Source organism: Mustela nigripes, chromosome 9 (assembly GCF_022355385.1).
Source record: "Mustela nigripes isolate SB6536 chromosome 9, MUSNIG.SB6536, whole genome shotgun sequence".
Classification (NCBI taxonomy): domain Eukaryota; kingdom Metazoa; phylum Chordata; class Mammalia; order Carnivora; family Mustelidae; genus Mustela; species Mustela nigripes.
This window is the reverse complement of record NC_081565.1, coordinates 26,890,857-26,905,852: the sequence shown is the minus strand read 5'-3', so window position 1 is coordinate 26,905,852 and position 14,996 is coordinate 26,890,857. Positions and strand designations below refer to the sequence as shown.

At 46.4% G+C, this 14,996-nt stretch overlaps 1 protein-coding gene across 3 annotated transcripts in view; it reads right to left on the bottom strand.

Annotated features, from left to right (window-relative positions):
• Nucleotides 1-14,996, bottom strand: part of ABCA1 (ATP binding cassette subfamily A member 1) — a 163,466-nt gene that overhangs the window by 82,270 nt on the left and 66,200 nt on the right. For all 3 annotated transcript variants that reach the window (XM_059411157.1, XM_059411156.1, XM_059411154.1), the window contains exons 4-5: nt 11,240-11,381; nt 9,792-9,910 (exon numbers count right to left, since the gene is read on the bottom strand). In XM_059411157.1, the coding sequence (XP_059267140.1) occupies nt 9,792-9,910; nt 11,240-11,381 (261 nt within the window). The remainder of the gene's footprint in view (nt 1-9,791; nt 9,911-11,239; nt 11,382-14,996) is intronic.

The following is a 14,996-nucleotide window of genomic DNA, read 5'->3' as shown; positions in this document are numbered from 1 at the left end:
CTGTGGTTTAAAGGAGCAATATTTCTCAGTGCTCCTTGAAGGCTTGAATAACGAGATGCTCTATGAAGACATGATCCCTGTCCTTGCCAAGAGGAGATGGAGAAAGGATCGGGGGCAGACCTGTGAGCCTCCAGCCCTGTCTGCAACTCCACAATCAGACATCATTAAAATCAGGGAGTGGAGAGAGACATCTACAGAGGCAGTAGCAGACCCATGTCTTACTGAGAAGTGGGCAAGGCAGACTGTTGGTAGCCGCTGGAATGAGGACTAAAGTCAGCTGGTAAGAACCCGAACAGCAAAAAGATCCCCAAAGAAGTGCAGACAGAGGCCCCGCGGGGAAAGGGTGATGGGTTCACACTGGCCAGGAGCACTCCTGATGCAGTGAGGGTGACAGGCAGCTGGGCTGACTTTAGAAGCCCAGCAGAAAATGAAGATAATATGAGATGAAAGATAACAGACATCACGTCGGCCCACGTGAATTCTGGGCCTGAAGAGAGTGGTAGAGACAAAGAGCCAGCATTGACAAAGTAAGCAAAGAGCTGAAGACACTGTGCACGGGGAATGCTTAGTGAAGGTCAGGGAGGTGGGAAGGCGGGAAAAGATGCCTGGAAAAGGCAAAGAACAAAGAGAAGGAAAGAGGCCAAAAGTATGAAGAAGCACAAAGTCCAGGGACAGGAAAGACTGAATCAAAGAGAAAGAGATGAGAGAAAAAGGGCTGGAAAGAAGAGAGTTTGGGGCATCAGTGCTCACTGATGAGCTGGTAAATGCCACCAGACACTCCAAACACCAGGCGGCGTGGGACTGTAACTAGCCCTAGGACCATGAGAGGTCTAGGGAACACGGGAGAGGAAAGGAAGAGTTCACAAGGAAGTAAGGGCTGAAAGGGGCTTCTTTCCAGGGCTGAGCTAAGGAATAACTGTGAATATATATAATGTATAAATAACTTAGCTTTCCCTTACTTCCAAAACAAATAAAATGCATCAAGGTAGGGACAGAGTTGTGATCTGTGGGCAGAGGAAGGTGATTAGCATTTACAGAGCATCAGACTGGTTATATGTATTCTTTTTCTAGAATGCCTAAAACAAGCTTACGAGAAGTGTCATCCCATTTTTCAAATGTGGAAAAAGACCCAGAGGCGTTAATACCCTGCTCAAGGTCACAGAGCAAGCAAGTGGTAAATTTGAATTCAGTCAGCTCTGGGTAAAAAGCTTTGGCTCTTTCTACTTTATGGGGAATTCAATGAATCGCTTCACTCTTTAAAATCACTTCATCACATTTTTGGCATCAAATAATGGATGATGCCACCCATGCTTCCTGGTATTGGAATAAGGCAACATGGCAGCACGGTGTGGGGGAAAGATGCTAAGCCTTGGGGTCAAGGCTTTACTCTGTGACCTTAGGCAACAGACATGCCCCTTTTGAGCCTCAGTTTCCTCATCAATAAAATGGAGATAATACCAACCTGCTAATTATGCCTTCAATGTAACAATGTATTAAAATGTAAAACAGTACCATTATTTGCTGCAACTTCATCTGTTGGACGAAGTGTCACTCCAAGATTGTCTTTTGTGCCTCAACACAACAAGTGATGAGAGGGCAGGAAATGGGAGGCTTTCAGCTAGAAGCACACTGGACTCCCAAACTGCTCTTTCCCACCCACAGGGTAAATAAATCTTGTACTGGAAAAGCAAGACACATGAAATACCATTCTTCATGTTAACAATCCAACTTTTTAAAGGCAGTCTGCTGTTGCAGGGTACGTGCTGTCCTGTAATTGAGTGTAATTGTATTTTCTATTCTTGTCTGGGTAAGGTTGACCTTTGATTCAATTTAGTTCAAGTAATATTTCAACATAGCAGTGCATCACTGCATCTACCTGGTTACAGCCTAGCCTGGGCCAGACCCCCACCCTGGATGGAAACCAGCAGCTTAGGCTCCAGGACACAGCCTGGCCGTGACAGGCCTGGGAAAACTTCCTCACAGTAGGTCGGAAAGATTCCAAAATATGAAACCCCAGGCCCTAGATCAGAGCTTTCAACAAGTGCATGCAGAACGTGAATTGCAATCATGCAAAGATTTCAAGAAATTTCCAGTCTGATGATATAATGTTGACACATATGTCATCAGATCTCCCCAAAAGATGACTCACAGAGGGCCCACAAGGGCAGAAAACAAAGTATGGGGCTGCAGCCTCAACTTCGGTGGCTATCAGATGGAAAGAAGGGGTTTGGGCAGGGAAGGAGAAATGGCTGTGAGTCACAGGATGTTCTTTCTAGATGGGTCTTGGGGAACCTTCTACCCATGCCTGTTCCCCAGGGAACAGGGAAGTGGAGGAAGTCTGGTATTTCTCCCAGAAGACCTCATCTCCTTGCTGATGCCAGCCATTCATACCCTGTTATCCTGTGACCTTGGAAGTTTCTGGCTACCCCAGGGCTACTCTCTTTAGGATGCAGTAACAGCAAAGTATAAAAGACTGAAGTTCCAGCCCTCTTCCTCCCTTTGCCAGCTATGCTGCTTTAGGCAAGTTACTTTCCCTCTCTGAACTTCAGCTCCTTCTTGCGCAGAAAAAGGAACAACCCCCCCCCCCCCCCCTCCCATGATGGTAGTTCCATGCGGTGAATGAAAGTCAAGCCTGATGCCTCTTACGTGCCAAGCACAGCACTAAATGCTTTACCCATATTAGATCCCTGGTATCTCCATTTTGAGGAAATTGAGACAGAGGTGTTACGGAATTATCCAAGGTCACACAGCTGATAAGCAGAAAAGCCAGGATTTGAACCAAGGCTGCCAGCTGCCAAGTGTTCGCTTAGAGCTAAATTATACTACCAAGTGGATGTTTACAAGATAACAGTTTTATATCCTCCTCGCTCAACTCCCTGCTACAGCCAACTACCTTGCCCATCACGAAAGCCTGCCCTGCCCTCGGGGGATCAGGTTTGCCTGACTTCAAAGATCAGAGCAGAATCAAAGGTCCACAGGGTGAGAGCACAGTATTACCAGTAAATCCAACACTCAGAAAGTTAGGCCCCATTTCCCTAATAAAATCCAGCATAACCCAAGGACTTATTTCATAGAAATCTTACAGAACCACATCAGAAAGGCCCAAAAAACCAGATTTGCCCTGTGGACATACAGAAAATGGCACCTATGGCATTGACATATAAAATCTAGCTGACGAGACAGAGAAGCTCAAGGCCCAGGTCAGGATGTTGGGGTGCACACAGCCCTGCCCTAGACCTCCCCTCCATGCCTGCCGCTTTCCAACTCTCAATCTCTATGATGTGGTATGACTTCCAAAGTGACATCTCCACCCCAGTGAAAAATGGCCAAAGCCCTTCCTGTTCCTTCCTAGGAAAGTTCTCGTAAGCTTCATTGGGCTCTACTCCCTGGATAGAAGGCATTTCAGAAGTCCCTGGGCCAGGCGCAATGGGGGGCCAGTTGTCACCTTAGTCCTCATTGGGAGGTGCTGAAATAGGTCCTCCAGGCCACAGCAAAGAGCCACATAGGCCAGGCAATACCCAACTCCAGGGAGCGTAATTCTCAGGGGGAATGTCATTCACATGGATGGCAGTACACACGGCATCCACACAACTGTGTGACTTGCCAGCCCTGTGTATACAGCTTGCAAGTCATCTCTCAACTGTCCCACCTACCCGTCCTGGCCTGATTCAGCGGGTCCCGAAGATGATCTTCTGAAGTCCCACAGAACACCTACCCAGCTTCTGTTAAAAACCATTACAGTGGCTGTAATTTGGGACAGGGCCTGACCCCTGGAGAGTTAAGGTCTTGGCTAAGGATGGAAGTTACTGAGTCTCTTACACAGGGGAGGCTGGGGATCTAGCATCCAGCCACACCACAGAACCTTCCCCCATCAACCGTAATCCTCTCCATTGCACCGGTCAGAGCTGAGAAGACAGAGAACTTCCACGGCACCTCCATAAGCACAGGAATTGTCCTGGAGCAGATACGCCATGGTGAGGCTGAGGGAGAAGCCATGGTGAGGCTGAGGGAGCAGCCATGGGCTAAAGCAGTGGATAGTGGGGGAGCTGGGAACTTATTATAGGCATGTGAGGATGGCTCACCCAGGAAGCCAAGACTCAGCCCCAGGATGTACATTTCCCAGCTTCCAGCCAAGCAGGAAGCGCTGATGGTGCTTAGTGTAAACTCAAGATGAGCTTGGGTTGGGCCATGGGGCCATTTACAGATGAAGGAGTGTGCGGAGTGGAAATTCCAGGATTTGGGAAATGAATGAGACACTGGGGTAAAGTGGATGTATGAGCAGAATTATTGAGGAGGAAGTAGGAAGAGCCTGGTGGCGTGTAGCACTAACCGATGCATTTAAATAGCTGAAAAGGAAATAAGTAGAAAAGACAGAGCAGAGAGCTCTGATCTGAGAGCTTTCCCAGTCCTGATCTGAGTCCCAGTTCTCAGACCCAGTCCTGATCTGAGTGCCACCAGCCCCAGTGGGGAGGCCTTGGCTCTGGTCAGTCAGCTAGTCACCCCATCTGAGTCTCCCGGATTCACCAAAGAGATGCAGGAGGGCTGCGGTGGTGACAGAGCCTGAGGAGAAGGGCCAGGAGGGAGGCTAAAAATGATGGCATTTCTTCCTGTCTCCACAAGGCCTCTGGCAAGAGCAGATGCAGGTCTGTGAGGCCTGAGCCTGACATGATTTGAGAGGCTCTCTCTATGAAAAAGAGTATTTTTAAAAAATCCTACTGAGACACTTTCTGAGAGCTAAGATCTCTCCCAGGGCCTTTGAAGGGGCTCAGGAGGGTGAACCTTCCTTAGCTTCTCAATAAATCCACTTCCGGCCTCCAGACTCATGGCAGCACGTCCTAGAATGTTCTGGGGTGAACCTTGTGGAAGAAAGCAAGCTGAAACTATTTGAAGAACCTTTGTCATTATTATTTAGCCTGATTGACTTGGGTTCACACAAGGGAATTAACTAGAAAATTATACATGCTGGGATTTTACACCTTTCCAAGCACTTTACTTGATCCTTAAAATAGTCTGTGAAGGAGAAAGGGCAGGTATTTTTTCTTGCTTTTACTCCACGAAGATCCCCTGATTGCTTACCACATACTGGCTACTACGCTAATGCTTGGGATAGAGCCATGAATAAGGCCCTATCTGCCTTCGAGAACTATAGTCTAGGGGACAGCCACATCACTGGCTAGTCCCAGCTGATCCCCCTCACCCCTTGCAAGAACTGACCAAGTTTCCAAGAAGAAACATTTTCAGGTTGTCTTGCCAAAGTTCCAATTTCAAGGCAAGGAAAGCCGAGGCCCAGAGAGGTTGAACAAATTGATAAAACCAAACAGTCCACCAGGAACAGAAGAGAGATGAGACAACTCAGATTTATTGTGTGTCATTTGTGCTGTGCCCCACTATTAGCCATCCACAGATGTCCTCTGATCTCATGTTCAATGACTCTTGGGTAATCTCTATTTTCTAGGTATTCTGAGGGTCAGAGATAATCTAAACATGCTCAAGGTTCACAGATAATGAAGGCTAGAGCCTGAATTTGTTCCCAAAATGAATCTTCACACAAAGCCCCAAATTCTTTCTCTTATACCAGCATTTTCCAATTCTCCATTATTTACAAACTGTTCTCACAAGTTTTACTATATGCACAGAAAACAATGTATTCTTTAAATTAACTCTTTCCATTTAACATCCCCCTAAGCGATAATACCCTTGAAGTTGCAATTTGATAGGGGTTAAAATTAAAAGCTGTCATCTGTATACTTCTTGAAATAATCTCAGATATGACAGCAAACACACTCAGAGAAACACTCTTCCTTGCCTGTCTGCATCTCAGAGACAGAATCTAAACCTGTCACTTTTTCTACAGGTCCAAGAATTTGTGCAGTTTTTACATTTTCACTGTGGTACAGTCATCATGGGGACTTATGAAGAATGAATGCTCCTCACATGGATTCCCAAACATTAATTTAACCTCTGCTCAACCTGTGTAGTCATAGGTTTAGGAAGAAAATAACAGAATGTCCAAAAAGTTCCAGTGATGAGAAAATCGGGTAAAGGCCCCTCTGTGAGGCTTCTTATATGGGTTTCTCATCAGGATGGTTTCAAGAATAATTAGACTCGTCTGTGATCTAATTCTTAAAACTAGAGACCTTCTCAGGTAAAAGATTACTAGACCAGCAGAAGATACCACTGCAGAAAGAGAATTTTGTGGAGCAGCAGACATTTACCTGTGCTCCGTTCCTAGAATAACGTTCTCATGGCTGTGCAAACTGGAAAAGTCACTCCCCCTTCTAGATCAGGCTATTTTCTAGAATGGAAGTTCCAAATGAACTGGATACATTTTGTTTTGAACACCTCTGTGTCCCAGCACCTAGAACACTGGGTGGCACATATTAGGTTCAATAAATATTGGCTGAATGATTGAGTCAACCCATTTATCTGCAAATGAACTAAAAGACCTCTAAGTTCTCATCCAATAAATAGAAACAAAATGATGCTCAAGTCCAGGAAACCATTAGAAGACAGTATCTGAGTCCAGATCTCCATATCCACACATTATCTGCGGATAGTCTAATGAATCCAACTTGGAGGAAATAACAAGTCCTCCAACTAGATCATAGGGCAGGGGCTCAGCACGGATGACACCATAGGTTGGTGAATCTGTAAGAGCCTGAGTAGGAGTAATCCAAAGGGGTTATTAGTCTCCAGTGGACTGACCCAAACCTCCTGCCTTAGTCCAGCTATTAATGACCTGGATGAGAACAAAAAGAGCTAGTTATCAAATTCCTACATGACAGGAAACAATAAGCAGCAGCAAATGTACACACGGCAAAGTCAGAATCTAAAATGGTTTGTGTAGAAAGGACAAAACAACACAGGGAATTTAAAAATGCAAAATAGAAAGGAAATAGATGATTTCCCTTTTGGTTTAAAGGGCCAACAGCGTGATTAAGAAATGGAGAACAAGTAACTTGCAATACTGTGTATTTAAAAGACTGCAATATTGGTTGACTGCATGAGGAATAGGCGTCAACAGTGTGACGTGAATGCCAAAAAGTCCAAAGCAATCTTAGATTGCATGAACAGAAGTAGAGTGCTCAGAACAGGGAAGCAAAAATCCCCTTCTAGTCCATGCTGGAAAACCGTTGTAATTTCTGATAAACTTCAAGGACATAAAGACACTGAAACACAGCCAGAACAAAGGCAGAAATCAGGGAGGAAAATATATTCCAGAGGAAGAATGGAGGATATCTATCCCAGAAAAGTTAAAGACTTCAGGAAGAAAGGGGAAAAAAAAACACAAGAGCTATCTTTAAGTATTTCAAGGGAAATCGAATTAATAACCTCATGGACTGGAAGGTATAGCAGGGTAGTGAATATGTTCTGCTAACTGGAGCTATTATTACCCAAAATGAGCGGCTATGTGAGAGGTAGGTCCCATCACAGGGAGAGGGTGTGTGGTAGAGAAGGTTGATGAGGGCAAGACTCGAGACCAAGGATACTTCCAATCCTAACGGTGATGTTTAAGAGGGTTAAGCCCATTATCATACTGCGAGTAGGGCCGTCGGTGCAGAAAAACACAGGTCTCTAGGTTAGGATCTACACTGACATAACCCAGCCTTGGATTCTCTCTGAAATCTAGAGTGTTATTGAAATTTGGCAAAAAATTACTGATTTCACCTAGGAAGAAGCAACATTTCTGTGCATTTCCCTCCAGCCTGAGGCCTGGCTTAGTGATGCAAGACAGGAAAAGAAAGGTGGGAGCAATTTAGGAAGGAGCTGCAGGGCAGAGATGGGAATGGACTGGGTGAAGGCAGAGATAAGTAATAAGCATTGATATAATATAATCAAAATCAGAGGAGATCCTCTCGTCAGAGCTTTGCCGAGAAAGTTTTTTGGACACAGGTTTGTCTTGCCTTCTCTACCCTAACTCATGTCTCCAGTTGCTCAAAGAAGAAAAATGGATCTGTGTGGAAAGAACTCCCCACTAAGATCTGAAACTTGGCTCCGTCCATTAGTCGGTTTCCCCAGCCATGACGTTGAGAGGCAGGAGGGCAAGGCCAGGTGCTCAGGAATGCCTCACTGACACCTAAGAATAATAGTGGTTCCCACTGATCAGACATCTACTATGTGTCAGACACTGTGCCAGGTCTGACATTCTACATTGCAAGTTCTTCTTATCTTACAGCTGATGACATTAAGGCTCAGAGAGGTAAACTGTTTTGGCCAAGAAGTCACCTCTTCAAAATAATCACAGCTCATGTTCCCTAAGTGCTTCCTCTGTGTCCAGTGCTGTTTTGAAGCAGTTACATGTGTTATCTCATCTATTCCTCACAATAATCCTATGAGATAGGTTTTCCTATTGTCCCCACTCTACAGATTAGAAGAGTAGCCTCAAGGGGTCTAAAGACTTATTCACAAAGTCACAAAGCTACAAAGTAATATACCCTAGCACTCTTTCCTATGGGACACACTAAATCTCCACAGTAGGAGAAATAACCCCAGCTCTGTCTCTGGTCTGCCAGGCAGGGGCTCTCCTGCAGATCAGAAAGGACAGACACTTTGGTGGCTTCAACCTCTGGGTCCTATGCTGGGACAGAGGTGTGTGTGCAAGATCAGGGGCCTATAGGGCAAGGAAAGAGCACCCAGAGGGCCAGGCCATGCAGCCCAGAGAGGTTCAGCCAGGAGCTCATTGCAACTAACCCAGGAGCCCAAGCACAGCCAGGCCTCTCTCTGAGTGGAAGTGACACCTGCTCCCTGCCACCCACAGCCCATCAGGCACCATGCTGCTCAATGCCTCTTCTCTTGCCCAGGGAAAGCACAGTTCTGTCTTCCCAAGAAAAGGCTCTAAGTCTGGTGGAAAGTCTAGCACTTTGTATCCCTTCTTCTTTTGCCAAGTGGGTCCCATACTGTGAGGCTTTTCAGCAGAAGCTGACCCTCCCCATCCCTCCTAAAACACCAAACTAAGTAAAAAGCACTTTCCTGGTTAGAGCAGAGCAGCAGTTGGCCCAAGATGGAGAGTAATTTATGACTGACATTGTTTAGAATCACCGGTACATGGTGATGACAAAAAGCAGAGCCCTTTTAGTCAGCTTCACTACTGCTTTTAAATTCTCTACAAACCAGGCACGCCGTGACTGCCCATGCCCAGGAGACTGTCCCCCTGGCTGGCCACTGCCTAGCAGGCTGTTCCATAACTTCTGCCCTTGCCCATGCCTGCTCCTTGGACACTTCCTCAGTGGCCGGCAAGGAGTTCCCTGGGCACTTAACCAGATCAGAGATGAAGACTTCACTTTTAAAAGATCAGAAGTCAAGTGCCCATCAACACGAAATCAAATGACTAGGTGGAAGATGAACTGCATTTCCCTTTTAGAAATAAAGGCTTACCTTTCACCTATCCATATCAAGTTGCAACTTTAATAGCTCTTACGTGCACATAAGCATCCCTCGTCTATAAATCTGTCCATTCACTGCAACCATACGGGCAACTCCAAAAAAAAAAAAAAATTGGGAGTTGGCAGCATCCCGTACCCCCCAACTGCCCTAATGCCAGGCCTGTGCCATTCCTCTCTGGTGATTTCTGTTTTGTCTCCCCAGAGGAGGCCAGCACATTCATTGTCTTCCTAGTTTCTTCTCAAATACCTCCTGCAGAGAAGCTGAGAGGCCGGACAGCCCAGCCACTGAGGAGGAAAGCTCCCTAGGAAAGCACTGAAGAGCAAGGGCAAGGGCACCTGGGCTGTCCTCTCACCCCCGTGTAGGTCAATTTCCAATTATGAGCCAGTGCACAGAAGGCTTTTGCTTACTTGAACTGGAACTCTCTAACTGCTGTAATGTCCTCAGAACTTGGTGCATGTCCTTCATGCTGGTGTCTTTCTGGCTATATAAAAGAAGCCGCCGAGCATCTGCGAACAGGCGAGACACACTGTAGGGGGTGCAAGAAAAGAAGAAAAGCCCTGGTTAGACCCGCTGCCTCTCTGCTTGAAGGAAGTATCTGTCAGGAAAATATGTCCCCGCCTGGCTACAAGGTGTTCCACAGGCCAGCTCTGGTCCACTCCTACTGCTCCCCACACCCAGGTGCACCAATGACCCAGGCTCCTACCTGCACACCCACCATCTCTGCCCCAAATGCTCTTCCTGTGTGTCCACACAATCACATCCTACCACCCTTCAAGGCCCAGCCCATGTGCCTCCATCCAGGAAGCTCTCATATCCACCTCGCCCCGACCCACACACATACATATCTAGGGCCAACTTATCCAGGAGACCCAATAAGCACAGTGCCTAGGGCCCAGGATGCTCTTAGGGTCCACAAAAAAGTTTACTACCTTCTAAAATCAGAATGAAAAAAATGAAATCCAGAAATTCAGAAAGAACATATATGATAATGAATCCAACCTGGATTATAGTCATCTTTATACCAACACAGTTATCAAATAAAATTTTTAATATTTCTGGATGCAAGGAGAGGGCCCCTGAAAGCTACAAAGTCTAGGGTCCATGGACATTATAATGTGGCCCCGTCTGACTCTGCAGAGCTTCCTCGGGACTATCCTGATACATCTCCTACAGTCCTTTGTCCACTCAAGCTCATGCCATGGTTCCATGCATTCCAAGACTCTTCAATGGCTCAATCAGCAAACACTTATTAAGCCCATGTTTATGTCCAGTATTGGACCCAGGAGCCAGGAAGATAAAAGCAAGGAAGAAACATCCAGGCCCTCAGGGAACTCACACCACAGAAGAGAGAGACCTGCGGACACTGGGACACTGCAGTATGACAGGGAGTGACAGAGTAAGAGTGAATCGGGAAGGAAAGGGACAAATTCGCCCATCCCAGGCTACGAGCTGCTTGTGGGCAGGTCCCCTCCTGTGCTTATCTCTGTACCAACACCCCCAGGGCCTAGACCAGCCAGTTCAGATGCACAGGAAATGTGCTAAGTGAGTAGGCTAATAATGAATGGACAGAGCTGACATGCTGTGCCTCCCTCTTCTCTGACCAGTTTTTGTAAGAATGGCCCCCCAACCACAGGAGCCTTATTGTCATAAGAGCTACATATTGTTACTCCTCAAATGCACCAAAGTAAGATCCACAGTCTTAGGTCCTGGCAGCAATTCTCCCTGCCCTCATTCTTCAAACCTTTACAAAAGCAACTTCACTCAAATTGAACCCTTCAAAATTCTCCAGAGGTTGAGAAGTAAAGAAAGAGTATTAACTGACAAGTTTGGAAAGAAAACCCGATATAGTACTTACATGGATTTGTTAAAGTTTCCAACAACCCCAGGGGCCTCACCAGGAGTTGGATAACGGAAACAGGGGTTATTGGCATTACAGATAATCCCCTGAACCCAAGGAAGCGTTCCTGCAGAGGGCATGGCTTTGTTTGGAAAGTGGCCTATGAAATCAAGAAGAAAAACACAAAGAGAAACATTAATTCTTTGAGGCGATTTTCGGGACTCGATAGCAACCTTCCTTTATCTCTTTTGGTTGCACCCACACATTGCTCCAACCCAAACCTGTTTGTCCCATTCCTCACATCCCAGAGACCTGCCACCTCTGGACTGATCCCAGCCTGAGCTGGAAACTTGGCATAGGATAGAAGTTCTTAATCTACTTGCATCATCTGTAGAATGGGGTTCATGACCTCAGCCTTGGGGAAGTGATGCGAGGGGCAGAGTAGACCACACACAGTAACTGCCTGATGTGCAAGTACCTGACAACCCTTACCTCACCTTCCACTGCCTGCCTCACCTGCCAGAGACCTGGAGGGCCCCCCGGGAATGGCCTGATTCAATTCCTTCATGCTCTAAGGAAACCACAGCAAGATGAAGTGGCAGGTGAAGAATGCTCAAGGAGGGGTGCCAAGGTGGCTCAGTCGGTTAAGCGTCAGCCTTCAGCTCAGGTTATGATCCTGAGGTCCTGAGCTCAAGCTCCATGTTCAGCTCCCTGCTCAGTGGGGAGTCTGCTTGTCCCTCTCCCTCTGTCCCTCCCCTCCTCTTATTCTCTCTCTCTCAAATAAATAAATAAATAAAATCTTTTCTTAAAAAATGCTCAAGAAGTCAGTGGGCAGGACTGGGAGTGGAACCCACATTTTCATGATCCCAATCCATGTTCCTTCCCTTATATCTGAGGCTTCCCTTGTGCTCACTCTTCTCAGTCCCCTCAGGTTCTGTCCTCTGCTGGTTTCTCCTCCTCTGCCAGCTCAAAAGCTCTTCAAGGGCACCTAATAAACATGCTAACTTGGGGTCAGATGTCATCTGTGAAGCCACCTTTGTTGTCAGTGCTATTCTGTCACTCACCCAAACAACGAGCCCCATCCCGTAACTCACCTCCTCACTGTCCTTTCCCTTCATTATGGAGGAGCTGCTGACAAACAGCAGGTGTGGGGGACATGGGTGGGTCCCAGGTGTCAGAGGCACACTTTGGTGTGTGGTAGGCAGCCACAGGGGCCACCAATGAGGTTCAAGATAAATGTGCTCTGGGACCAGGGCTTTTAACCAAAGGACCAAGCATGTGTGAATTCCTTTGGACAGAAAGGCCATGGCTCCAGCTTTCATCATATTCTCAGGGTTACCTGTGACCCTGAGAGTTTATAGCCATTAAAAACAATAGCTCTAAGTGGGGAAGGGCTGGGGTCAGATCTATGGAGGATTCATATCCGGTCCCCAAAACTTGCTAAGTAGCAACTTTGACCAAGTTACTCAACCCCTACCTCAGCTTCCTCATCTGAACATGGTGATAGAAATATAGTCAACTCCACAGAGCTGCAGTACTGTGTGAGTTCTTACAAGCAAAGCAGGGAGCAGAGTGCCTGGCCCAGGGCAAAGGCCCCCGTTGTGGGGGGTGCGGTGGTGAGGCTGTCGGGACTGCTGCAGCATTCTGGGTGTGAGCCTACAACAGGACTCACTCTGCCACTGTCCAGCCAGAAATACTCCTTCTACCCCACAGCTATGACCTTCCTCCAAAGCAGGAATCCTGTTCTATTCATCTTACTCTTTCTGTGCAGATATGCTAACAGAGTCTCCCCAGAAAGTAAGCCACAGCCGGGGAGTGCTACCCTTTGCTGTTCCAACAGTGGGATCCCTTTTTTCTTTTTCTTCTATCATAATGCAACCAGAAAGGCAACTTCCAGAGCAAGGATGTAACAAGATCTGATCACTATGGGCACCCTCAGCAGGGACTCTGGCCTGTTGAACATTTACTCAGTTAACCTCCTTATCTCCCTGTTAATAGTTCAAGGAAAACCAAACAATGTCCCTAGCCTAGGTCAGCTGCTCCTCATGCAGGGAAAAGCTTATGTAACCCAACCAAATACTTGAAGAATCAAGGGATTCTCTTGAATCTCCTGCAGATACTGGCAGCCAAAATAGGGTAATGTTGGTCCAGGCAGCACTGGGCAGTGGAGGGGAAGTATTTCAAGCTAATCCTTGGGGAGTAAAACAAAGACTTTTCCTAGAGGTGGGGTCCTACCCGATTTGCCCCCCCACCCCAGCAAAAAGCAGTATGGGGACCTGGCATTTGTTATACAGGATGACAATCAAATAGCATAAAGGACTCCCATGACTCAGGAAAATGACTAGGACCGTGACGGCCCTTGCTCAAACTGGGTAAGATTTATGAAAAACAATCATACACTAATCCTTTGTTCCCAGGCACAAGACACCTCTGCAGGCTTCATCTTAGCTCTTTGCCCTTCTAGCTAGGTCCCCAGAAGGTGGTGAGAATAGGAAGTAAGGTTACAAGACGTGCACAGGTGGGAGAAAAAATCTCATCTGCCTTCTCTAAGTATAGCAATTTCACATTTCCTAGAATCTATAGTCTAGATCTAGAGGGATCTGGGTTACAATTCAACAGCATGCCCAAGATCACGACCTCAGCAAGCAGGGTAGCAAGGATCCAAACAAACCTCAATTTGTCTAATGCCAAGGTCTGCATTATTTCCACTACACTGTCTTGCCTACTTGTGATCATTCCTGAGAGAGCATCGCCTAGCCGATAAAAAGGCTGAGTTTTCCCTAAAACTGTACTTCAGTGAAGCTTAGGGTAATGCTAAAATAAAATCAAATAAGCATTTGTTCATTAATCTTTGGGGCACCAAAAGAGAAAGCAGAATTCCCTTCCAGGTCCACAAATTGAGTGTATATTTCATTTTATGCTCTTTTCGTTTCTGGCAAAATCAGAAAATCGCATGTAGTAGGATGTTCTGGAGGTTTTGTGGATTTAGGGGTTTTTTTAAAACTTGAAAATGTATATGCTATATTAGCAAATTAGCAGGTAAATAACTACCAGTGTGTGCTGTGTGAGACTTGGGACCAGGATAAGAACACAATTAAAAGGTGACCCTAACCCCATCTCCTCCATGAAGAACAGTATCCTGGCAAAAGCCGGTGCAGTTGGCGGGCTGTGAGCGGAGCTAGCTAATGGTAGGAAAAGACATGGAAGCAATGGAACAGAGGTCCCAGGGAAACCTCCCACATAAATGCTGACCCTTCAAACAGGCACATTTCTGCAGACAGTCCATCCAATGAGCAGAGCCAGGAGACGAAGATGGTGATGACAGAACGACACTCAGGACAACCATGTGGGATAGTTGTTGTCGTTCCTTTTTGATAGAATTTGGGACACTCGGGTACAGAGAAGCGATGTCACTTGCCCAGGGTGATATACCTACTAAGTGTCGAAGCCAGGATTCAAACCCAGGTCACCTGACATGAAGAGCTTGTGTTCTTAGCCACTACTTTCTATTTTCTACTATTTTCTAGCCTGCACTCTACCGGCCATCATCCAAATACAGGCCCAGGAGCCAAATGATCAGGGCTCGATTTCATTTGAGTCACTTATTAGATGTGTGACCTCGGGCAACTCCCTGAAATTTTTGGACCCCCAATTTACTTATCAAGAAATTAAAGTAAATGCTAACAATGAGGGTCTACTGTACAAGGTTGTTACGACAATCCAATGAAATCATAATGCTCAATCTGAGCAATTCTATACAAACGCTGTTTAAAAT